Raw genomic sequence first — 24,995 nt, 5'->3', positions numbered from 1 at the left:
ACATTTCTGTTCCACAAGCACACAATATTACAACTTATCCATCATCCATGTATAACAGATAAAGTGATAAAACATTCATTCCACTCCAAGTAAGAAATTCAGCCACTGCAGTAATGGCTTTAGCCATTTCCTCCACTTCATTATCAAGTTTTCCAAACAGGTATTATTATTAAAGGTTATGCTCATTGATTAATTTAAGTGATTAATTCTTAAACTATACAGTTTTTTGCATTTGGATGCAGAGAAATATGTCAAAAGGTTTTACACCAAGGAACAACATCAACAACCTCATGGTTAAGCAGCAGCAGAAGAAGAAGACTTACAATTAGAAATGCAAAGAAAGGAGTGTCAGATGTATGTGAACCACTTCCTCCAGATAGGCCATTATGGTTCCCTGGTAGTTCACCTCCTGAATGGCTTGATGGCAGGTAAATTTTTGTTAATTTTCTTAATGGAAAATTTGGAGCAGTTAGATATAATTTTATTTTATTTTTAAAAAAATTGTTTTTACTTTCATTTTATTTGGTAAACCGAAAGTATCATCTGCACACACCGACCAGAAATCAAACCCTGAACCAAATGCTAAAGAGCAAATATCTACCACGAGTGTCACACTATGATGTTGTTTTTACTTCGATTTTAAAAAAAAAATATACTTTTTTATTTCCATTTTATTTTATATTTTGGAAAAAAAATGCCAAAGCCTATCATCATCAAACAAATTCAGCAGCATAATCTTTTGATCTTTTTCCCAATTGCAGTCTTCCTGGTGATTTTGGTTTTGACCCTCTTGGATTAGGTATGTCGTCTTACTTTCAATAAGAATAACAAAATGTTACACTTTAGGATGTGTTGGTCTATGTAGCCCGACACTTAATATTGAAGACGTGTCTGGTGTCAGATACATATCGATGTCTGACCAGACGCTGTCTCAAATATTACTGGTAACTACTTGTCGGTATTATGGTCGTGCTGTGTCAATTGATTCACCACCAAGTAACTAATTAACCAATGAATTAATCCTTTCAGGGTCAGATCCAGAGTTACTAAAATGGTTAGCACAAGCAGAACTAATGCATGCAAGATGGGCAATGTTAGGAGTATCAGGAATTTTAATTCCAGAAATACTTGAAAAAATTGGTTATGTCAAAAACTTCTCATGGTACAATGCAGGTTCAGTAGAATATTTTGCAGACCCAACAACACTCTTCATTGTTCAACTAGCCCTAATGGGCTGGGTTGAAGGTCGAAGATGGGCCGATATCGTTAACCCGGGTAGTGTTGATATTGAGCCTAAGTTACCAAATAGGCCAAACCCAAAACCAGATGTTGGTTACCCTGGTGGGCTATGGTTTGATCCTATGCAGTGGGGAAGAGGGTCACCTGAGCCTGTTATGGTATTGAGGACTAAGGAGATTAAGAATGGGAGACTTGCTATGCTTGCTTTTCTAGGGTTTTGTTTTCAAGCTGTTTATGTTGGGGGTAGTCCTATTGATAATTTGATGGCTCATCTTGCTGATCCGGGTCATGTCAACATTTTCTCGGTAATTTATAATCTTTTGTTACTTAATTCATTTCTATTATGTTTCAATCAGTTTCATTTGTAGCTTTCTTATCAATTATATGTTTTTTCTGCTGTTCGTATATCAATTGAGTTGTTAGAGTTTAACTTTAAGTGTGAGTGATTAGTTTCACGACTATATGGTAAATACACGATATATACAATTTAAGCGTTAGGGTGAATGTTACATGTATAAGTCTAACTATTATATATTGATTACTACAAAATAAAACTATGTGCGCACCAACTAGGAGCTAGTCTCCCACAACGTGACAAATCAATGTTTCGATCCTGGCTGAGAGACGTGTCTATATTTAGTGTCCACATTACCTGTAACACTTAAATAGAGGTGTTAGAGGAAATGAGAATGATAGTGACTGAAATTTCCGCATGTGCAGGCTTTCACTTCAGGATAGTGCTATATGGTTTGGAGAAGCATATCAGAATGATCCTGCATAATGCTGTGGTAGAAACATCCATTATTTACATGTAATGTGTTTCATAATCCGAGTTTTACAATTGAGACAAGATTTTATTCTTTTAAACTAAATGAAAATAGTATTGTTTTCTGCTTTCCCTGTAATTTGTAATTAGGAAAGTTTGAAGCTTCTTGTATTATATGAAACTGGATCTTTTCCTTTGCATTAGTTAAACCCTATGAAGCACAGATACGAACACGGACACCGGACACGACACGGACACTAACACCTCTAATAATTTGAAAAAAATCACATCATTCAATGTAATTATATGTATCAGTATCGTATCGGTGTCAGACACTGGGACACGCCTAATGCGAGGAGTGTCCGAGCTTCATAGTTAAACCACAACTGGCTTTTGTTTTTCTCTTCTTATAGAATGTTGATGATTATCCAAGTGTTATTTGTGTTTAATATGCAGAGTTGCATAAAATGGTAACTCCCTAATCTTGCTTAATGATTGTAATATTTTTTTAATCAAATTTTCCAAAATATTTTAGTAGAGTGAATTGCAATTTGCAAGTCTCATGTTCTGAATTTTCCTCAACAAATCTCACCCATCTAAATTGTAATTTGTTAATCCTCAACAGAGATTAGTGTAACTTAATTATCATGTTAATGGATTTGTTAATGATAAATTTTGTTCCTTCTCATCTCTTGTTTCAGCTGGCCTTAACTTATTTGCACCAGATACTTCAATTTTTTTGGGGGTTAGGTATGAGAATGAATTGCAGGGTCTGATCAGTAACAATAATAGGACAGTTATTTCAATTTTTTCCTTCATATTTTCAACTTACAGCATCATAAATTTATCCAAATAAAAAAATTCTAGCTATGAACCTTAAAGTTGTAGTTTAAGTTCTTTAAATTTGACATCACAATTTTTCTATCTTGAGACAAGCTTGAAGAATTTCTACTTTCTACTAGGCCATACATGGAAAATGAATTGGAATTTTTATCTGTTTTGAATTCACACTTCATTTTAAAAGTCAAAATAAGCTTGTGACTAAACCACTTCAGTTATTAACCTTTTAAGTGTTTATTAGGGCGGGTTCTACAATAGACCACTAATACTTAAAACTTATATGACACCTCTCAAAAATAGAAGTTCTTGGTCTTTCTCGTCCTCACGATTGAGATGATGATCTTTTTGAGACAATCTTCCTCATCTCTACAATAATTGAGATGTTCACCTTGTTAAGACAGTGGTCTGGTTGGTTTATGTTCAACAACATCAAAGAAAAACGAAGATTAGTCGAGTTTTGAGACACGCTTATTCATTTTCTTAATTTTTGTCTAACCAAACCCCCAATCAAATAACTACCTCACTCCGCAACAATGAAGACGACCAGACTCATAAACTTATACTTTTAAAGTGAAATATATGTTGTCATTGTAGTTTCAAACTATTTTTAAATATCGATCCACCGTGAATCACCTATCAAAGTCGTCTATCACCTTGAGTGTAGGATAAGAATTTTGAATTCATATTTGAAGTGTAGTAAATGAACATATAGCTAGTGTGAAGGTCTTATTTCTCTTGATTTTGTGGATCCTTTGAATATCAAAATCAAGTTTGCTACCCTATCACCTATGATTGATGATACCAAAAATAGAACACCCCCACAAATACATGTGACTTGGTCAACACAACAAATCCCTTAAACCTATATCAACTCCAAAATTATCTAACCAACTTCAACTATTTCCATGCAAACTCTATTCTTAGAATCCAACACCAATTTGTGGCAAAACAACATCATCACCAATCTTCTCTCTCTCCACATTACCAACATCCCAAAAAACACAAAAACACACAAAACAAAACATCATGACACACCACTCGTTCTCTTACACCACCAAAAAACCTAAAACAACAAAACAACAGAAAAAAAACAACATTAACCTCTCCGACCAACGGTCTCCAAACATCCTCGGCAGCTGGCAAAACAACCAATGGCCACTGCTGCCAACAGCATCCTCCTCCTCCTCCTCTTTCTCTCCTTTCTTTCTCTCTCCACCGCACAACCATCACCTTCAGAAACACAAGCCCTCCTTAAACTAAAACAATCTTTAATAAACTCAGACAAAATCTTGTCAACATGGATACCAAACGTCTCTCCATGTTCCGGTACGTGGATCGGTGTTATTTGCTTCGACAATGTCATCACAGGCCTTCATCTCTCAGACCTTCAACTTTCTGGGACAATAGACGTCGACGCCATTGTCGAGATACGTGGCTTAAGAACCCTCAGTTTCGTCAACAACTCCTTCACCGGTCCTATTCCACAGTTCCACAAACTTGGCGCCATAAAATCTCTTCTCCTCCAACAAAACCAATTCTCTGGTCCTATTCCTGGAGATTTCTTCTCCCAGTTAACCTCCTTGAAGAAAGTATGGCTGTCAGGAAATAAATTCTCTGGCAACATTCCGCCTTCGTTAACAGAACTTGATCTTCTCAAAGAGCTTCACCTCGAAGGGAATGAATTCTCCGGTCAGCTTCCGAGTCTTAAACAAGATATGAAATCATTTGATGTGTCGAATAACAAGTTAGAAGGTCCGATTCCCGAAAGTCTCGTGAGATTCGGGCCGGTTTCTTTTGCTGGAAATGAAGGACTATGTGGAAAACCGTTGGAAAAACAATGTGATAGTCCATCTTCTGAATATACGCTACCAGATTCTAAAACAGAAAGTTCCAGCTCGAGTTGGGTGCCTCAAGTGATAGGACTTGTGATTATGGCAGTTATAATGGCGGTTATATTTCTGTTTGTGAAGTCGAGGCAGCGGAAAAGAGAAGATGATTTTAGCGTGGTGAGCCGAGACAGCAGTGTCGACGAAGTGATGCAGGTAATAGACACAAAAACTTTATAGAAGAGACAAAACCTTTGAACATTCATCAATAACTTCCACGTCAAGTTACCAAAAATATTGAAAAGAATTTGCATTCTTTCGCTTTATGAAATAATATATTTTCACATGAGTCATAATAATAATTTAAATAAGTTAAATCATTGTTACAGGTGCGCGTGCCGATAAGTAGAGCTTCATCTGCATCAGAGAGAGTTGGGAGAAGGAACGTGGGAGAATCTTCGAAAAAAGGAGGAATGGGGGGTGGGAGTAGAAATGGAATAGGTGATATTGTGATGGTGAATGATGAGAAGGGTTCATTTGGTTTACAAGATTTGATGAAAGCTGCGGCAGAGGTTTTGGGGAACGGTGGATTGGGATCGGCTTATAAGGCCGCGATGGCGACCGGATTGAGTGTGGTGGTGAAGAGAATGAGGGAGATGAATAAAATTGGGAAAGATGTGTTTGATGCTGAGATGAGACAGTTTGGGAGGATTAGACATGCTAATATTTTGACTCCTTTGGCTTATCATTATCGTCGAGAGGAAAAGCTTTTTGTTACTGAGTATAAGCCTAAAGGAAGCTTGTTATATGTCTTGCACGGTATGCATATTCTTTACATCACATTATGCATTGTTCATATTCCTCAGTAAACAAATGTAAAAATGCTTTAAAATATGTTAAAAAGATACATCCCTTGAAAGTATTTGCAATCCGTAATTGTAATTGCAGCTGCAAAATAAATGATTTTGAGGTCTTTCGCGACCACAATCTGTCTGCAACATAAAAGTTTGCAGTGTAACCGCAACTGTGACCACAATTTAAAACAATACTTGGTGGTTGATTTAGTATATTTTTAGTGAGGAATCATATTAACTTGACCTAAGTTTTATTACTCAGTATCAGGCCCAACGACCGACTAATCCAAGGGGTCCAATCCCACTGTCCACTTGCGGAGGGGCCCATTTAAAGCTAGCATAGCTCTGTATGGACCTAGCCCACTAGCCTTTATACATAAGCATTTACGCATAACCATATATGTTGATAACACTCTCAACCTTTATACATAAGCATTTATGCTATAAGCACTTATTAAGATGTTTATCCAATCAGCACCAAAATGTATGTTGATAACACAATGAATGTGTCATTATGTTTTCTCAGGTGACAGAGGAATGTCCCATGCTGAGTTAACTTGGCCGAACCGTTTAAAGATTGCTAAAGGAATTGCAAGAGGGTTAAGCTTCCTTTACACTGAATTTTCAACCTATGACTTACCTCATGGAAACCTCAAATCAAGCAATGTTCTACTAACTGATGATTATGAGCCTCTTTTAAGTGACTATGCTTTTCAACCACTAATCAACCCTAGCATTGCAGTGCAATCAATGTTTGCATACAAAACACCGGATTACGTTCAAAACCAAAAGCTTTCGCAGAAAGCCGATGTTTATTGTCTCGGAATCATCATTCTTGAACTCATTACAGGAAAATTCCCTTCTCAGTATCATAGTAACGGTAAAGGTGGAACCGATGTTGTTCAATGGGTCCTCACAGCAATTTCTGAGAGAAGAGAAGCTGAATTGATTGATCCTGAGTTAAAAAATAATGCATCAAATAAAACAAGTAATATGCTGCAACTTCTCCTTATTGGTGCTGCTTGTACTGAAAGCAATCCGGAACAAAGACTACACATGAAGGAAGCTATTAGAAGGATAGAGGAAGCACAACTCTAAAGATCATGTTAATAAAGATAGCTTAGTTCAAAGTTTCTTTTGTAGGTGATGGTTGGTGGAAAATTGGAAATATTACCTAGCTGCACCAACACTTCAGAATGAAGGTGTGTTTGGTGTTTGAAACGACACAAACACATGTAGTTATATTCAGTTTCTTCCAGTTTTCAAATTATTATCAATGTCAACGTGTCACTGTCGTGTTCAGTGTTTGTGCTTCATATTCAGAGAAGAAGGGAGAAAGAAAAAAGGTTGAAAGATTGAATTTGGATAGTTTCATAAAGAATTGTGATTTATGAGAAGGGTATCATGATATCAGTGTATAAATCATGAAACTGAAACCATATTTCAAGAGGAGCTGAAATATGAATCAATCTCAAGTCCATGCTTAGCCTCATATGCTGATATTATTGGCCCTTGCAAAGTATGTGCAAAAGAAAGAAAGAAAAACCATTTTAGGACAGCATTTTTAAAGTTTGTAAAAACCATTTTAGGATTTTTTTTTTTGTAGTTTTTGTCTTGTTATGTGTATCAAATATAGGAGATTTATTCTGTTCGTAATATAATGTACTCTTTAATCTCACTCCCCCATTCAATTGTACTTTCTTGTGTAAAATTAATTTATATTAGGCAATACAACACTAGCTGCTATATGAACAATTGATTCTCAGGCTCTTTTATTTACTTTATGTAATTTATTTTGGCATTGTTAAATATCAATTGGGGGTGAGTTATATCATTATTCACCATCAGATGCTGTATTCTGATTCCATTTTTCTCTTCCAAGTATTAAGACATTATAAACAAAACACAATAAGATGATCTAATCACACATTAATATCGAAACCATTAAGAAATTTTTCACCTTCACTGCGTCTGATTATCGAATACCAAATATAATTTAAGAGCTCGATAACATCATGCCTCCAAATGCAATAACAACAATTTGAGGGCATGAATCATAATGACTATATTGGTTGTTGTTTAGTGAAGCCAAAACATCAATTTCCATATTGACCTATGGTACAAAAAAAACCAATTACTAGCTGTGAAGTATTCTGTCTCGAGTCTTACTAGTTTGTAAAGAAGAGAGAAACGCACATCGACCATATTACTTATTCTTCCCACTCATTGTTATCCAACTTGAGTCCGGCAGCTGCATTAAAATTTGCAGATAGGACCACCAGCTTGATTGTTAAGATGGTAGGAAATTTTAGTCAAAATCAAGGAATTCCATCCTTTTCCTCATAGTTCCCTTCAGATCACTAGCATCGCGTTCTGCTTTTTGAGCCTGAAACGTGAAGAAAATGAATCAACATTAATGAAAAAATTTGTCACCAAACTATAGTAGTTTTATGATAGAAATTATAGTAAGGAATTTAAAATTTGATTTATCACAACTCAATTTTCCAATCATAAGAAACAAAAGCGGAATCTGATTCTTGTTTCCCATAAAAATAAATTGTTGAGAAACTGTCAATCATGTAGGGAAAGCCGACATTTCTAGGAATATGAAAAAGTAAACAGAACATCAAGTAGCATCCAGCCATTTTTCTTTGGCAAAAACCAATAATGTATTGAGTGAATAATTGAAAACAAGGTTACCCAACAATTTGTCATGACTGAAATTAGGACCAGAACTATGAACCGTTTTGGTCACAATCATGGAGAGACCCTAGAATTCAAAATACATCTTAGACTGACTTTTTTCCCCAATTCAGTTTAGAATTCTTAGAACGTGAGTTTAGAGTCTATAACTCATTCCCACAAAATTGATTTTTAATTTGAGTACTGCCTGAGCCTTATAAGTACTACGAAACACCATAAAACTAAACTCGTGAAAGCATCTTCTGTTTTCACTTTCAGTTACAAAACTGCCACAATGCCGCTTAGTTTTCAATTTGTTTCTTGTTTTCAAAGAATTCATATGGAAAACACTGAAAACAGGAAACAGATTGAAAACAATGTGACAATGTTGCTATTAAAAGTGAACAAAAAATGAAAACAGAGTGCTGTAAAGGGCCAAATTGTAGGCATACACTCATCCACACAAGAGAGAGTGATTCAATGGTGTCTCAAATTCAATAATCCACCACAAACAGTTGCAGTGACATTGTACATATACACAGATCATGACTTGAATATTAAGAATGACGCAAACAAATGCTTAACCCAGCAACATATCTAGGATAGGATCTTAACATGCTTTTATAATTTGGGCTCGTGGTCTAACTCATTCCCAGAAAATTGGCTTTTAATACAAAGGCTCTATCTATAGACTGCAAGGGTGGGCACAATTATGGAGGACTATCCAGGCCACAAACCAAAATTGAAAACTGATGAACAAACTCACAAATCACAAGATAAATTCACAACTCAGCACACAAAAAGTGCATAAAAGTTCAAAATCAATGGACATATTAGAAAACCGCAATGTTCAAAATTACTACAGAGGGAAGGATAGTGAGATTGGCTCCCCCTTGTTGGAGCTGGGTTTATAGCAAGTTAGCAATGCTGGATTTGTTCATAGTTTTTGGTTCCTGATTTCGTTTATGCCAAGAGCTTTGGAACTGAGATTCAAGGCAATACCGTTCACCTCCTTTGCAAATGGATTCAAATTAGAATGTTAGACACATATGCAGAGTCAGGTGTTACAACTGTGAGGTTAATGTGTTGTCCACTATAAGACAATCATTTAATTGACACAACACTCAAACATTAACCTCACATTTGACAACCATGGCTTTTGTAAAATGATTTCCTCAAAGTTTCTTAAATAATTCTTGAAAAACTGACTACTCTAGAACTAATTGGATATTTATCTCTATATGAGTTCTTGAAAAAATAATTGGATATTTATCTCTCAGTTTTTCCATATTCTTGGAGTATCAGTAAGCCTGACTACTCTAAATACGCAATCCAGATTCCCAGCATTTAAGAAACACACAAGTAAACACATTAATTGATCTTGGCCATTGTTGGCTCACTTTAAACCTTCACCAAATCATCTTTAAATAATCTACAACGTTTGGTCGATTTGAGATCAAACGACCAAGACCAATAAATGCGTCACATGGTGGAATCCAAATCCCTAAAACTGACTAATCCAGTTTCTAAAACATTGCTACAAGACACAACAAGAGACGCCTTATATTCCAAACAGACATTTGAATACATTACTTATTTTGTCCACAGGCCCTCATAATTATGGTAAAACTGAGAGATAAATATCCAATTATTTTTTCAAGTACTATTTGATGAACTCACCTTTCTTATGTCAGCCTCTGACACACATGTCATATGTGGTGGAAGCTCCTCCTTTCCCAAGTCCTAAATCAATGATAAAGAATACAAAATTATTGACTCTTTTGAGAAGATAGTCAAATGATTTAAAAACAATCAAGAACATGTCATACCAGCTCTCCAATTAAGACAACATTCTCCCCACGAATTACATAAAGGCCTAAAGGGACATCACAATAAAGATCACCGACAATCACTCGTTCACACGCACCTTCTAGAACGACATTAGCTGTAAACAGTCACCACATTAAAATGTCACTTAATATTAGACAGAAATAACAATAAGAAGAATAGTAGAGGCTTCACAAAGAAGAATTCAAGTAGAACCGGTAGTTACCAAATTGATCAAATGAGCGTAATAAACCCAAAAGTTTCCGCCCATCTCGCAACAGGACAAGAAGTTTTTCTGCAAAAAACATAAAATTTATAATAAAAACTTTACACCACATCACCATATCTCATTATTCATTCCAATGATTTCAAACTATAGCAACATTTTGGAACATTAAATTGCTACTAAAAAGCATGCAAACTATAGCAACATTAAAAAAGAAGACAGTAATTGACTTCAAACATTTTCATATGATAAGAACAGGGAAAAAGTCAAATAGTTTAATTCAAGATGCAGTGATCTAAAGCACTACTAGTAAAGTTCAGCGCTTCATTCAATCACTTGAATGCATATTTATCTTTGCATAATTGATCGTATCCACCCTATACATGCAGTCTCCACCAAAGAAAAAAACACAACACTCGGCATTTTCAGCAAGTCATTGTAAAAATAAACTACTTCCATTTTATAAACCGGTATGCGCTCACTGATAAGGGATTACAGAAGAATTAACTTTACATGAGAATTCTACAGTAAGGAGCTGTTATCCCTATCCCGACCCTACCTGGCTTACCTCATCATCCTATCGTCATATGCATGTATATCTACTACTAGTTCTCATGAATAGCAAAATTTTCTCTGTAGTGAAAACATTAGTTTATAAAATTCATTTCTTGCATCCATCCAACAACAATTGATATACAAATCCCACAGAAAAAAAAAGACAGAGAAATTGAAAACAAGTTACTCTCGTCCTATGAAGCACGGACACTCCTCGGATTAAGTGTGTCCCGGTGTAGGACATATGACACGACACCAACACGTATAATTACACTGAATTATGTGATTTTATTAAATTATTAGTAGCGGTGTCAGTGCCGGTGTCATGTTCGGTGTCCGTATCGTCAGAAAAGACATACATGTGAACAAAAAAACTTTGTAGCACCAACACTTCTAATCAAAGACGTATCCCGTGTCCGACATGTGTCAATGTAACTGACATCACACCGACACATGTGATTGCATTTAATTATGTCATTTTCTTAAATTATTATCGATGTCGGTGTATCATTGCTTCATAAAAAAAAAAACATGAGAGAGATATTACTGTCAAGATATGTAGCAAGAGAAGTAGAGAGTAAAAGCTCATCAGGTGCAGCCCAAGACATTGAACCAATTCTTCTACAAAACCTGAAAAACAACAAACTTTAATCCAAACCCTTCTCCAAATTCAATTTCACTCCAACCCCACAATCTCAAACACAAAAATTTTCTTACATTTATACCCTCTACATGCACATTATCAAAAAAAATTACTTCAAAACCCAAAATTTCATCACACAAAAACCAACAATTCAAAAATCAAAACTTTAACCAAAAACAAAGACAACCCACAATTTTATTTCAATGGAAAAAGAGAAAGAACAAAAGGGTTAATTCAAAAGCGTTTAACATGTTAAAGGGGTGAAATTTAACCTTTTCGATCGGTGAATTTGGTGAAAGAAAGATTGTGTACTTTGTCTCTCTGTTTGAAGAGTGAGAGTGTGAAATCAAAGCTTGTTGTTGTTGCACTCTTCTCACTCACTCTTAGTTTGACCTTTCAGAACTATGAGATTCACCAGTTTGGTTTGGATTGGAAACTTTGCACATATTTGATTTTTTTTTTTTTTTGTGTGTAGCCATTTTTGGTAAGAAATGGGTAAATCAAAAACATATTTTTATTTTCCTTTATTTTATGAAATAACCAAAAATATATCTACAAATTATAAATTTTGGTCTATATATGTAAATAGAATCCAATAAAATAAAATCATTAAATGATATCAAATCAAATAGGTAAATCTTTTGAGACGAGTTTTGCCAACGTTGCAATCTTATCCCGCTCAAAGAATTAGTCTAGAGGAGTTTTGTCGACGTTGCAATCTTATCTCATCGAAGAATTAGTCCACTTTACATTGCAAGAGAACATAATCGGTTTACACCAAAACAATTAAATTGATAAAAAAAGAAAGTGGTTGATTTGAATGGAAAAAGACCAAAACATTTTAGGGGGCAATTCTTTTACTTTAGAAAGTTAAATTTGAAATAAAATATGTTGGGATAACATAGGGTTGAATTAGTTACTTTTTTTTTGCTTAATTTCAAAACAATTTTCACTTAAATATCAAAACTATAACATTATGTTTTATAATTCATGGTTTTATTTTAACACTAACAACTCGTTTTCATTATACGTCGACCACCACCAACCATGACTCAAATTGCCACAGACAATCATTTCAATCATCGTGGTGAAGGGATTTTAAGAAGGGTTTTTCAAAATTTTAATCCTCTTTGCGGAATAAATCTCATTGAAACGGATCTTGATTAAATGATTAATCACAAATCAAACACATAGTTAAACAATTTAAGAATTCATGTGTTTACCTCTTGAAAAGCATAACCTTTATAGCAGAATTGTTTTTGATCACGAGTAAAGCAACATGGTGATGTCTCCACTCAGTCCACACGAACAGAATTTCTCCGATGACTGGTGCTAGCCAATTCCAACAGAGATTCAGATAGAACAAAGTTTAGAGAGTGGCAACTAGGATTTCACAACTTCTTTGAATTAGGTTAAGTGTTCAACAAAAAGTCAGTAATGCTTTAGCACAAGGGTTCTATTTATAGAACCGATAAAAAGTCAGCAAGTCAAGCACTTAAGTACACCAAACCTTACGGTGCACCATATTTCACTTAAACACACCGTACATTACGGTGGACCACGTTTCTCTATTTTTGTAAATTAAATAATAAATCATATTTAATTATTTAATTACTAATAAGTCCTACTTGTTATTTTATAAATAAGTCTTACTTATTTATTTCTCTCATCTATATGGCCTTTGTGTGTGACCCTATAGGTTCCTATAACGTTAAAAATAATATTAAATCACATATTTAATATTATAAATAGTGAGCGGTATCTAGAAATTCATCACTGTTATCCAAGTGACGAGAACGTCATGTGATATGCCGAAACATTTTCGTGATAATGATCGTGTATAATTACCATTTTTGTCCTCATGTCTATATTGAACACAAGGCATAGCATGTCACCCTTGTTCAGTTTAATATTGGGCCCGTAGACATTTATCCTGTTATGTAGGAGGACCAAATTATATCTGGGTCACTCATGTCCATCAGCATGATTAGTGGAGTACCCATCAACCAACTTTATGGTCATCTTGTTACATACATAATGTGAATGGTGATAAAGCACTCGACTCCAACATTTAGGGTACATAGTGGTTTCAGGTCAAAGGGTGGGATACACCAATATCACCATGAGAATATCTTATGACACTTTCATAACTTTTACTATGTAGTATTCTCATGGTGGGTCAATCTAGTATAAATATTACTCCTAATATTTATACCTATGTGAAGACATGATAACTCTTTATCTATGATCCGTGAGATGTGATCATCGGCCTACCCACATAATAGTCTATATGCTTTAATATTATCCCTTTTCACAATAAAGTTTGACCACAGATACTTTAAGAATAATATCCTTTTGTTTAATGGGTCTCATAATTAAGTCACACTTAATGCTCCATTAAACAGACTAATTATTATAGGGACTTTATTATTTTGAAACAAAACAAAATCAACAAAGAAATTCCTTATTATTATATATATTCACAATATATATATTTATATCAATATCATGATACATGGCCAAATGCAATCAATATAGATTGACTATTAAGGCTTGCTCCAACACATGGACCACCTTTAATCACCTTAGGCCACTACCAACTACTTACCACTCAGACGACCAATTTAACCATTGCAGCCATTTGTCTGCTAATTGCCACTGTGGTCATCACCTTCCATTGTTGCGGTCATGGGGATGAGTGATTGAATTGTGTAAAGCATAACAACGAATATGACAACAGTTGTAGGTAGTCACATTGTGATATTTGACACAATCTGACACATATTACACCTTCATTTATTTACGAGAAATGGTATTTCCATAACCACTTTATTACAACTTTTTGACAACTTTCTCTCTCGTACTCACATTATATTCTTATTCTCTCCCCGGTCCTCCCATATTTAATTCATCTACTCCTGCTCCAACCGTCCATAACTTCCTAATATACCAAGTCTTTTTGCATCTTTGGACACCTTTGTAATCGAAGAGGGTTATCCGACAATGAACACAAATAATGCTCCTAATGTTGCTCCCACCATCAACAAATTCAAAGTTGAGAAAGTTGTTTGTTGGTCTCTTAGGGTTGTCAATAAAACCCATAAGATTGTTTGCACTATGGACAATGGACCACTGATGTTGTTGCTCCTAGGTTGGCCATGGACCCTCCCATCTTTGATGATCTTTCAATCTTTGAGTCCGAGTTTTCCTCCTCCTCTTGAGATTCTACTCCAAGAACTTTTATGTTGTACCTCCTTACCTTTTGGTTGTTGTCAAAAGAGGAAAAAGCTTTAGGATTTAAGTTTGCTAGTTTTTAAGTATTAGGCCGGAGTAAAATATGATAGAGGCTTGTCATCGTCAAATAGAGGGTGATTGTTGAGGCAAAATCTCTAAAATATTTTAAAGATAAACAAACCTTGATGAATAAAGAATTATTGGACTTTGATAGTTTCATGGTATTTAATATGTATTCTTGAATGATGAACTACAATATGAACAAAGTATAAATAAAACTAAGAATCAAGTGATCAAGGAACATTAGAGACTATAAATCAAGTAAGAGTTCAAAAATTTACTCATAATGTTCATCAAGAGTAAAATAACATTCAAAGGATATGTGAGATACACACGTAGGTAATTAAGATGATTTGGATAAAACAACCACCGAAGGAATATATTTGAATAAAGTCAAAACGTACATTAAGACTTTAATCCAAAATCATACAGAATATCATGCTAATTGTTATATATGTTGCATTTCATTCAGTTTTGTAACGTCCCTATTTTAATCCACTTGTTAGGGTGCGTCACATGTAATAAGGGCGCACTAAATATAATACGGGCATGTCAAAAATAAAAGCGCATCAAAATAATATTATTTCCATCTACGTCTCAATTAATTTTTTTTCTTGAACATTCTTTTTATCATTTTATTTTCTTAAAGGAATTTCTACTAAATAAATACAAAATATAAATAGCACACATAAGTCATAATATATATATATCATTTGGTCTAAGCCTGAGGCTCATAATACTCATCATAGCAAATATTTTACAGTGATCCATAAGTCTTTATGAAACCTAATATGAGCAAACATAGTTACCATCTAACTAGAGTCATATTGCATCAGTCATACTACATCAGTCATGCTACATCAGTCATACTATATCACCAAGACTGGCTACCATTAATAAATAAAAATAGAGTTTTAAGAGACATTAAGTACACAACAAACAAATTAACACTCTTAAACTCTTTCCCACATGGAAGAAGTCAAATCTAAACATGGTCATTAGGGTTTTCCCCCAATGAACACTCCATCCTCAAGGTACTCATCTGGATCCTTCTCTGCCTCGTCCTCCTCAGGTACAATGCCTCCTCCTGCTCCATGCTCAACAACTCCAGCGGGATCATCAACATGTGAACAAAAGGCTCATGTGGCTCTGGTCCTACTGGTTCATGTGGAACAACACCCATGTCATGAAGATCTAAGTACAACCCCTGTAATGGTAAAATCATCTCTATGGTCTTATGAGTAACAATAGATCTAAACGGCTGACCACCAAGTCCCATAGTAATACAAACAAGTTTGGTGAAGTACAACGTTTGGGATGCCATATTAATTTCCCAAACGTCATTCAGTGGTTCCTCAATTAACTCTCACAGATAAAGTTATTTACTCACATAAACAATTTAGCATATAACTTATGCAAAATCTTTAAAACTTATTAGTAGTAATTCCCTTTACCTTTGGGTTCTCCGAAAGTTGTTGGAATATCATTTCCGTCAAAAGAAGCTCTGATATCACCTTTCTTTGAAGAAATGGAGAGAGTGCATGGTTAGTGGCTTAGTGCTTCTAGGTAGAATGTATTAGTAAAAAGACAAGGAGTGTAGTTGAACAGTTTAGCCAAGCCAGAATATATGTACGGTTTCTCCTTCTTTGCTTTCATCAATATATTTTTTCTTATTATAAACATTTTTTTTTTTAAAACGTGAGGAGAAAGTATACGATTCTTTTCATTTCTTTCTAAAAAAAAAAACTGCTATCTCGATCCCTTTTTTTTCCTTCTTTCTATTATTATTTTATTCAATAAAATTTAACTATTGATAAGAAGTTTATCACATTTATTTTACTTAATTAAATTTTAGGCTTATTAGATCATTTGGTCCTTTATTTAATTTCATGTTTTCATTTTGGTCCCACAATTAATAAAAATGGCGTTTTAGTCCCTCACCTTTTCCTCCGTTTGCCAAATAAATCTCAACTATTAAGTTTAACCCCAAATGATGTCTATGGTGGACCAGTCTTAAAAGTGGTCCACCATAGATCCTATTAATTATTTTAATTTCAACCGTTTGATTTTTTTTAAAAAAGAGAACCATTGGATTAGATAGGTCTATTTTATCTTACGATGTACCACCAACACCTAATTTTTTTCCTTTTCTTCATCTTCTATATTTTCATCTTCATCAATCATATTCCTACATTCATACAAACAAACCCAGAAAAATAATGGGTTAAAAAGAACCCAGAAAAATAAATTTAAACAAACAACAACAACAAACATCTTCAACAACAGAAAATGCAGAAGGAAAAAAACCTAAAAAAAATAAAATAATATAAAACATTAATTTGAATGTGAGCTATCACCAATATAAATGGAGGAAGATAATTCACAAAACCACAATCAGAATAAATTACACAATACACGTCGTTGCTACAATTATATAAAATGAATAAAAATAAAAATTGTGGCTTTGAAGTTGCAATGATATGTGTGAAGGAGGGAGGAACAGAATGGAAATGGGTTGGGTTAAATTTATCATAACCCAATTTATCATAACCCTAGAAATTCATTTGACCCATCTTCATTCCCAATTTTTTTCTTCAATCCCAAACCCATGAATCACAAAAATCTAAATCACTCAATCTCCCTAATCTCTCTTCACTGTCGCTCCCAAACTCATGATTCACACAAATCTAAATTACTCAGAAAATAACAGTTTCATAACAAGAGATGAATTGAAAATAACAATTTCATAACAAGAGATGAATTCGTTTTGCAGGGATGAATTCGATTCCACTTCATCGTTCTTCTCTTCTGATTCTTTCAAAACTAACCTTCACTAAAAATCACAAATAGACGGAAGCCTTTTTTCGGATCTGAATGGTAACTCGGAATTCCTATCGATTCCATTTGTTTTTCAGTTCGATTTGTATTTCTGGGTTACTTTCGTTTTTTTATTTTTGTTCTAAACATGATTCATTGCATTATGGCTTTCCCCCAAATTCATTTTCCAAACACTAACTCCATTTGAACACAAATTTTGATTTGACAAAAGATGAATTCGATTTGCAAGGATGAATTCGATCTGGTTTCTAATTGATGTTGTGTAGATGAAGTCACATAACAGGAAAGGGACGAATATGCTTGCTGGAGAAGAAGAAGAAGAGAAAATAAATTGGGATTTTTAATTTGGCATTAGGGGTATTTTAGGTATTTCACATCTTTAATATTATTTTATGAAGATCTAACGGTCCCTTTTATGATAAATAGATCAAACGGTTAAAATTAATAAGGCCTACGATGGATCGCTTTTAAGGTTCGTCCACCATAAATATTTAAAATTAAAATTAACAGTCGGGATTTATTTGGCAAACGGAGGAAAATGTAGGGGACTAAAAAGCCATTTTTATTAATTGTGAGACCAAAATGAAAATATGAAATTAAATAAGGGACCAAACGATCTAATAAGCATAAATTTTAACTCTGAGAAAATTTTAGTTTGTTTTTATTATTATCGTCGCTTTGGAAAGGCGGGGTAACAACATCAGTATTTTACAAAAAAAATTAAGTATACTATTGTGACTTATATTTTCAGCTACTTTCGAATATAGACTTAAATTTTTTGGATGTTATAAGTTTCACTATTAAGATTTGATTACATCAAGTGAAAATTCTACAACTCATCCTTAATGGAACACAAGAGCATTCTGATCAACATTAGAAGGTTTGTACAACACCGTGTTTTCGATGACAAAAAACATAGTAAAAGAAGATACAAAAAGAAAAAGCAAAAAATAGTCAGATCCAATTAACACTTGACAAAAGAGTGAGAAAACAATGTTCATTGTCAGCAAAATCCCTTAAAGCATGGACATGAAGTGACAACTCCACAAGTTCCAAGACAACCAACAAGACCTTAATCTAAATTTTTTTTTGAAGTTTTTACGAAGAACACAGTTCATATGAAGAACTCAAGAACATCTTAAGTTCATACTAAAGAGCCCATGAACATCTTAAGTTTAGAATGTTGGTCCAAAACTTTATGTAAAAGTTGCTAAGCACCAACACAATTGACAAAAGGCTGTTGGAAGGGTCCTACCAACTACATGAGGTCCAAAATTATATAAAATGAGAAGAACTCACACCTTTAAGACATGCAACTAATAAACATACTTAAACAAGTTATGAAAAGTGTTTAAATCTCTTAAAGTCATTGATTACGCGAATCAGCTCTCAAGATTCATAAAATCTTAGAATGTGTAACAGTTCTCTCTTATCTTCTTAAAGATAAGCTTCTTGTTCTTATTCTTATAAACTTTCAAATAACTTGTGTAGAAATTCTTAAATAGATTTAAGATTATAAAGTGGAGTTGAGTGAAAGAAAAGTGTAAAGTCTTGCGTGACTTAGAAAGAAAAGTTGTAAGCTTGTTGCGACTTAGAGAATACATGTTGTAAACTTTCCAAGGGAAGAAAATTGTAAGGTGCATGAGTTTAGAAAGTTGTTTCAAGCATCATAGTGGAAAATCTCACCTAAGATGGGGACTTAAGTACCCTACACTAGGTGAATTACGATAATTTCGCTGTTTCTATCTCATCCACAAATTTGTTGAAGTTTTGATATTCTGTTTTATACTAACCCTTCAAAACTTTCTGAATTTAACTATAACATTGATCTTCCAAGTTTCAACTTGAGAAATATTTTTTTTGAAGTGTAGGATTAATTTTAAATAGGATCACAATTCAAACCCTTCTTTCTTATGACTATTATATATACTTCAGCGTGTTAAAGGACCTAGTGGTGGAACATCTCCTATAACAATTAGGCGTTTATTTGAGCTTTTGAAATCCTCTACAAGGGGTTAGGTTGATCATATTATGGGTGTGTTATTTTCCTTTTATGGGACAAGGGGAGCTGGGTGTCTATTAGTACTCTTCCCAATATAGGATTGTTCCCTTTGTACTGTTTCAACTACAAGCATTATAAAAGAAGGTTTCGAAGGCCATACTTTCTTTGGAGAAGTCTTGGGGAGAGAAGAAGAAGAATGCATATGAGAAGGTCAAGAAGTAGGATGAGGAGCTCTATCACTGTTCACGGTTGATGCGACACTTGAAACCACCACAATTTGGTGGGATTGCTTCATCTTAATTAAATCAACATTTTTATGAGTTTGATTTTATTTTTGCAATTTTTTTTTTACCTTTATTATATATTGACTATTACTTTCATTCCATTTTCTTTTATCCCGGCAGTATGTATTTAAAAATATAGTTCAAGTAACTTCATCGAAATTTGAAAAATAAGAAAAGATTGTTATCATTATATTATGTAATTAAAAAATATACTAGGTCCAAAAAAGCTTGTTATCATTTGAAAAACTTAATTATCATAAATATATGTAGACATTAAGATTTTTTTTTAAAGATATGCAGACATTAAGATATATACATACATCTCCCGTAAGAAAGTGGAAGTGATTTTTAGCATTCATAGGTATGTTTTAAAATATAAACATTTTCCGAATCATCCTCTAACTAGTTTGTCACATTTCCTTGGCATGGTTCATACATCCAAAAGAGTATCTACGTCGACAACTTCCATGCTTCCATGACCAGAGTTGAGAGCATAAATAATATATATATATATATATATATATATATATATATATATATATATATATATATATATATAGTACATGAGAAAGAAGACATTTATATCTCAAGAACGATATCTGCAACCACAGAAATTGAAATGTATTAGTTATATAAAAAAAATCGAGAAGATATTTTTTTAGAGGATGATTGTGTGCTATAATTAGATTATTCTTATTTCTTAAATTAGATAGTTAGATTATTGTATATTTCATTAATTTATTCTAAAAACAAATTGTGAAATCACCTCATTTTCTAGCTCAAATTTGGATCAAATCTAGCCCTTCTTCATATATATATATATGTATGTCCTGCACTAATATCTCTCTATTGTTTTTGTTTTCTTTTTAAATCAATCAACCGTTAGATTAAAAAAATGAGAGACGGTTGAACTTAAGGGGCAGGAGAAGATTCAAGTTAGATTTCATTTATCAACTTAGTGCATATATATATATATTTTTTTTTACAAATTACGAATGCCATACTATACTATAAATAAACAAATCAATGATAGAACTTACATTCGGAATTTGTCTTGACCCATTTGCATCCTTTCTCCACAACACTATTTTTAAGCTCCTCTTCATACTCATATTCATATTCATCTTCATCTTCATCTTCATCTTCATAATCATACTCGGGCTTTGAATTGTTTTCAAGGTACTTGTTTACAAACGTTGTTGAACATGAACCATGTGGATGTATTTTTTTGTGAAGTATTGCCCTTAGAATCTGTAATCACAATTGACAACCAAATCAATAATCAGTCAATCATCTATACATCTATATTTTATTTAAATGAAATACATGGTTTTAAAGTGACCTTTTGATTTTCAATTATACTCTAAAATAAATTTATCTACAAAATTGTTAGAATGTCGATTTTATTTAAAAAGATATGAACTTATATTATATTTGTTATATTGTTGGTGTCATTGAAAAAAAATAAATATAGTTGTTACAATATAAAAGTGCAAAAGATCTATACCTATAAAGAGCAGAACGCTAGTAAATATAAGAGAAATATTATGAGGACGTAAAAATGATGTCTAATATTACAGTATATTGAATAAACTATAGTTAGATGATAGGTTAACTAGAGTTACCAAGTTGGTTAAGTAGTTAGTTACTCCAACTCACTCCTATAAATACTTCACTCTATTGTACTCAATCATTATACTTTTATCAATCTATTCATTTCTATAATGAGTTTTTGTAAATATCTCCCACATGAGTACTCTTATGCTTGCTTTCTTGCTGATGATTATGACCTTCTTCCTAATGATTCCATGATTCATAACATCTAACATCCTATTTTTATATGATTTAGATACAATGCATAATATATGCAAGGTTTGGGGTTCAAACCTCAGACACCACAAATGAAAAAGATACAAAATATTTTTTTGGGTTTATATACAATTGTTTCTTTGTAACCTCTTTCTCTCCATCTTTTTTGATAAAAGATAAAAAGGGGTGAGAGAGGGGTTAAAAAGAATTTTATGGAGTATTCAATAAGATGAGAAAACAAAAGCTTTCATGGCTTTTCACTTACCTTTTCCATTCTAGACTCTGTAGAGAGTGGATCTTTGAACACAGATGTAGGTGGCAATTCACCTCCACACACAAAAATCTTCTTAAGAAGGAAAGAAAGTGATTGATTAGAAACTTCATTCTTATTACTTTTATCCAAACTCTTTCTTCCCCTATTGCATATTAAATTGTTGCTTGGATAGAAATTACCACTCTCTTCCAAATTCATTTTCAATTCATTCTGAAAATTCCCAACTTCTTCAAAAGAGAACTCATGTGTGAAATCTTGAAAGGAGTGTGAATCCTCTTCATCAATACTTTTATTTGAATTTTCATTCAAATTGTTATTCCCAAGTGTTCCAATTGCAAGTATTGCATGATCCCAATCACTGAATTCTTGTTTATAAGTCTCATTCAGCATATGATCTGTTGAAATAATAAAAAAAACAAAAACATAAAAAAGAAAGTTAATCATCATTTCACACTGATTTGGCTTCAAGAGGGTGCAATATTAATATAGATAAGGGAAACGCTAACGTATGTCATGTGCACATGTTAAGAAATCTATCTTTAAAATTTGGTCTTTGATAGTTTTACTTTTGATTTCTTTAGCACACGAGTCCTTAGGGCATATGTTAGTATGACATAATGAGCAAAATATTTCAAGTATTATTTGTAAATGTTATTTTCTTTTATCTTTTTGAAAAATTAAATAGTTCAATACAGAACCTTAATTCTATATATTTAAACATTACTTTATTCTTGGCCGTGAGCATTATTGTGTTCTTAACTCTGTAGATAATAGTACTTTTTTTTTTTTTTTTTTTTTTTTTATCATTATGTAGTATATATGTGCATATAGAAACAAAGTGTATAATATAAGCAGTTAATTTGTAAATATATGTTGAGGATTTTGGTGTGATTGGAGACTGATGCTTACGAGTAGCTGAAATAGAGCTAGGTTTCATTTTCCCATTGGTGCCATTAAGCCTATTTTGCATCCATTTAAAGATCTGCAAATAAAATCAGATATAAGTAAAATAAAAACTAATTAGCAATGAATAATGATATATAAATGTAATGTCAAACAATTATTGTCAAAAAAAAAAATGAAACAATTAATATGACAAAAGTAAATATCCTTACATTCATTTTGTAGTGAATTGGTAATGGAGGATCTTCTAGCTAGCTAAAATAAAATGAAAATAATATGAAGGTGGTAGAGTGAGGTAGTAGAAGTAGAGTGTGCATGCACAGATCCAAGAAAGCTACTTAACTAGTACAGCAAAGTGATGAGCTGCAAAGGACTTTAAATAGACTAACTTAGTGGTTCAAGTTCCAAAATAGTGACTATACAAAGCCCCTTGATTTCACTATCTTGTCTTTTTATTATCTACTCTTCTCAACCATGTATTATTTATTTATCTATTTATTTTCTTCTTCTTCTATTATACTTGTTTACTTGTCTCCTCCTCATCCAAGTGAAAAGGTAAACAAGTATATTGTGGTCAAAAAAAGTTAAACCATTGATGAAGGTGAAGTTAAACCTTTAATCAATGCTAACCACCATTTTACAGATTCAAATCACTTTTCTTCATTTCATACCTTCATCCATTACACCTTGAAAGCATTGTAGCTAGATCTTAGAGTTTTACACTCATAAGAGTAAGTTGTTAAGTGAGTGATGCATAGAACTTACCACAATCCTTATTGCATTGCAATTTCTCTTTTGTAAACTTTAATATCTTTTTTTTTATTTATGCAATTGTGTTTTTATTTATTGTCTTTTTATTTTTATTTTTGTGTTCAAGTTCATTGTAAGCTAAACAACTTTTGTGGTTAAGGAATGATTAGATAATAATTAAATTTGTAAGTTACGTTTGTTATAACCTTTAACTTCTTTCAAACAAACTATTTTAATGCAAATCTTTAAAGTAGAAACTGACCATTTTTATCCTTATTTTTTTATTGCCACTTTTAAAGTAGAAACTGTTTGTTTAATACGAGTTATTTCCTTAGTATTGAAAGAGATAAAGATCTTGAAAAATTGTTTGATTTGATCATAAGTTTAGAACGTTGAGTTCAAAGGTCTATTTGGATTCCTTGTCATAGTCAAAAGGCTCAGCCTCTCCATGAGAAGAACTACTAACACTATTAGGAAAAGTAAAAATAAGGAGGAAAATTAGTGACGGAGAAAATAGAATCCCTCACAAATTCCTTGATCGCAAAATTTTGTCATGAAATTAGAGAGGTATTTCATGTTTTCCCTCACTAAATTTCCCCCACTAATTTTGGTTTTTTTAATAGTGTAAAACCTTGTCTAAATATGTGCATGGTAAACGTTGTGCAAATAGTATATTCCGAAAGGATAGTCGGCACATATTTACCATGATGGTTGAGTTGAAAAACCCTTAAGGCCACTTGGCCGCCAAGAAGTTGTGTGAAGCTGCAACTCTCTAAATACTTCTCTAGAAAGTTGTAAGAAGTTCAGCTTCCATTCCATAACTAAGAGTTTTAACTTTCAAATACTTGAAAAGCTCTATTTTTACCAAGTTAATTCCTTAACCACTCATTTTCCCTTGAATCTCTACATCTTTTTTACATGTTTTATTTGCTTTTGCATCTTACTTTAGTTTATTTAAAGCTCTAAAATCTTATCTTTATTGTTTGTCAATTTGGATCTTGAATAACTGAACTAAAGATTTGAAATATTTGGAACTTATTTACTCTAATCCTTGCGAGATCGATACTCAATTGAAAATAAAACACTATTTTCGAAGGTACATGCACTTTTTCTTAAAACTTTTTATTAAGCGAAGATATTATCAAATAGAGTATGCATTTATGGATAAATATGAATAATTAGTAAAACAACTATGTCCATTAGTTAATTTATTGTTTTTTTTCCTTCATATTTGTCTAGAAATTTTAAGCAACAAAGGAAGGATATAGAGATGATAAAATGGATTGATTTGATATATTTAAACTTAGATGATAATAGATAAAAAAAAAATCTATTAATCCATTAATACTCTACTCAAATTTCTTATAGTTGTGGATGAGTGAA

At 33.0% G+C, this 24,995-nt stretch overlaps 4 protein-coding genes and 1 long non-coding RNA gene across 5 annotated transcripts; 2 read left to right on the top strand and 3 right to left on the bottom strand.

Annotated features, from left to right (window-relative positions):
- LOC11440680 (photosystem I chlorophyll a/b-binding protein 6, chloroplastic) lies at positions 1–2,214 on the top strand. Its single transcript, XM_003595293.4, has 5 exons — positions 1–160; positions 243–428; positions 762–799; positions 1,030–1,544; positions 1,960–2,214. Exons 1-5 carry the CDS (start codon positions 114–116, stop codon positions 1,975–1,977), a joined length of 804 nt encoding a protein of 267 aa, XP_003595341.2. The 5' UTR covers positions 1–113; the 3' UTR covers positions 1,978–2,214.
- A 1,360-nt stretch (positions 2,215–3,574) lies between these two features.
- LOC11444970 (pollen receptor-like kinase 3) lies at positions 3,575–7,439 on the top strand. The gene is made up of 3 exons (XM_024776987.2): positions 3,575–4,867; positions 5,044–5,490; positions 6,052–7,439. The coding sequence occupies exons 1-3, from the start codon at positions 3,997–3,999 to the stop codon at positions 6,621–6,623; spliced, it is 1,890 nt and encodes a 629-aa protein (XP_024632755.1). The 5' UTR covers positions 3,575–3,996; the 3' UTR covers positions 6,624–7,439.
- On the bottom strand, positions 7,440–11,926 carry LOC11444969 (sm-like protein LSM1B). The gene is made up of 6 exons (XM_003595291.4): positions 11,731–11,926; positions 11,363–11,445; positions 10,261–10,329; positions 10,037–10,152; positions 9,888–9,950; positions 7,440–7,911 (listed from the first exon to the last, which is right to left on the bottom strand). The coding sequence occupies exons 2-6, from the start codon at positions 11,421–11,423 to the stop codon at positions 7,834–7,836; spliced, it is 387 nt and encodes a 128-aa protein (XP_003595339.1). The 5' UTR covers positions 11,424–11,445; positions 11,731–11,926; the 3' UTR covers positions 7,440–7,833.
- Positions 11,927–15,461: 3,535 nt separating this feature from the next.
- Positions 15,462–16,387, bottom strand: LOC120578042 (uncharacterized). Its single transcript, XR_005643992.1, has 2 exons — positions 16,207–16,387; positions 15,462–15,959 (listed from the first exon to the last, which is right to left on the bottom strand). It is a non-coding gene; the product is annotated as an uncharacterized lncRNA (long non-coding RNA).
- A 4,068-nt stretch (positions 16,388–20,455) lies between these two features.
- Positions 20,456–23,199, bottom strand: LOC11441241 (protein DEEPER ROOTING 1). Its single transcript, XM_003595288.3, has 5 exons — positions 23,075–23,199; positions 22,869–22,941; positions 21,951–22,354; positions 20,917–21,127; positions 20,456–20,475 (listed from the first exon to the last, which is right to left on the bottom strand). The coding sequence occupies exons 1-5, from the start codon at positions 23,078–23,080 to the stop codon at positions 20,456–20,458; spliced, it is 714 nt and encodes a 237-aa protein (XP_003595336.1). The 5' UTR covers positions 23,081–23,199.
- Between the last annotated feature and the right edge of the window lie 1,796 nt (positions 23,200–24,995).

The sequence above is a fragment of the Medicago truncatula genome, chromosome 2 (assembly GCF_003473485.1).
Source record: "Medicago truncatula cultivar Jemalong A17 chromosome 2, MtrunA17r5.0-ANR, whole genome shotgun sequence".
NCBI lineage: Eukaryota > Viridiplantae > Streptophyta > Magnoliopsida > Fabales > Fabaceae > Medicago > Medicago truncatula.
The sequence above is the reverse complement of the archived record's forward strand: the minus strand, read 5'-3'. Positions and strand labels throughout refer to the sequence as shown.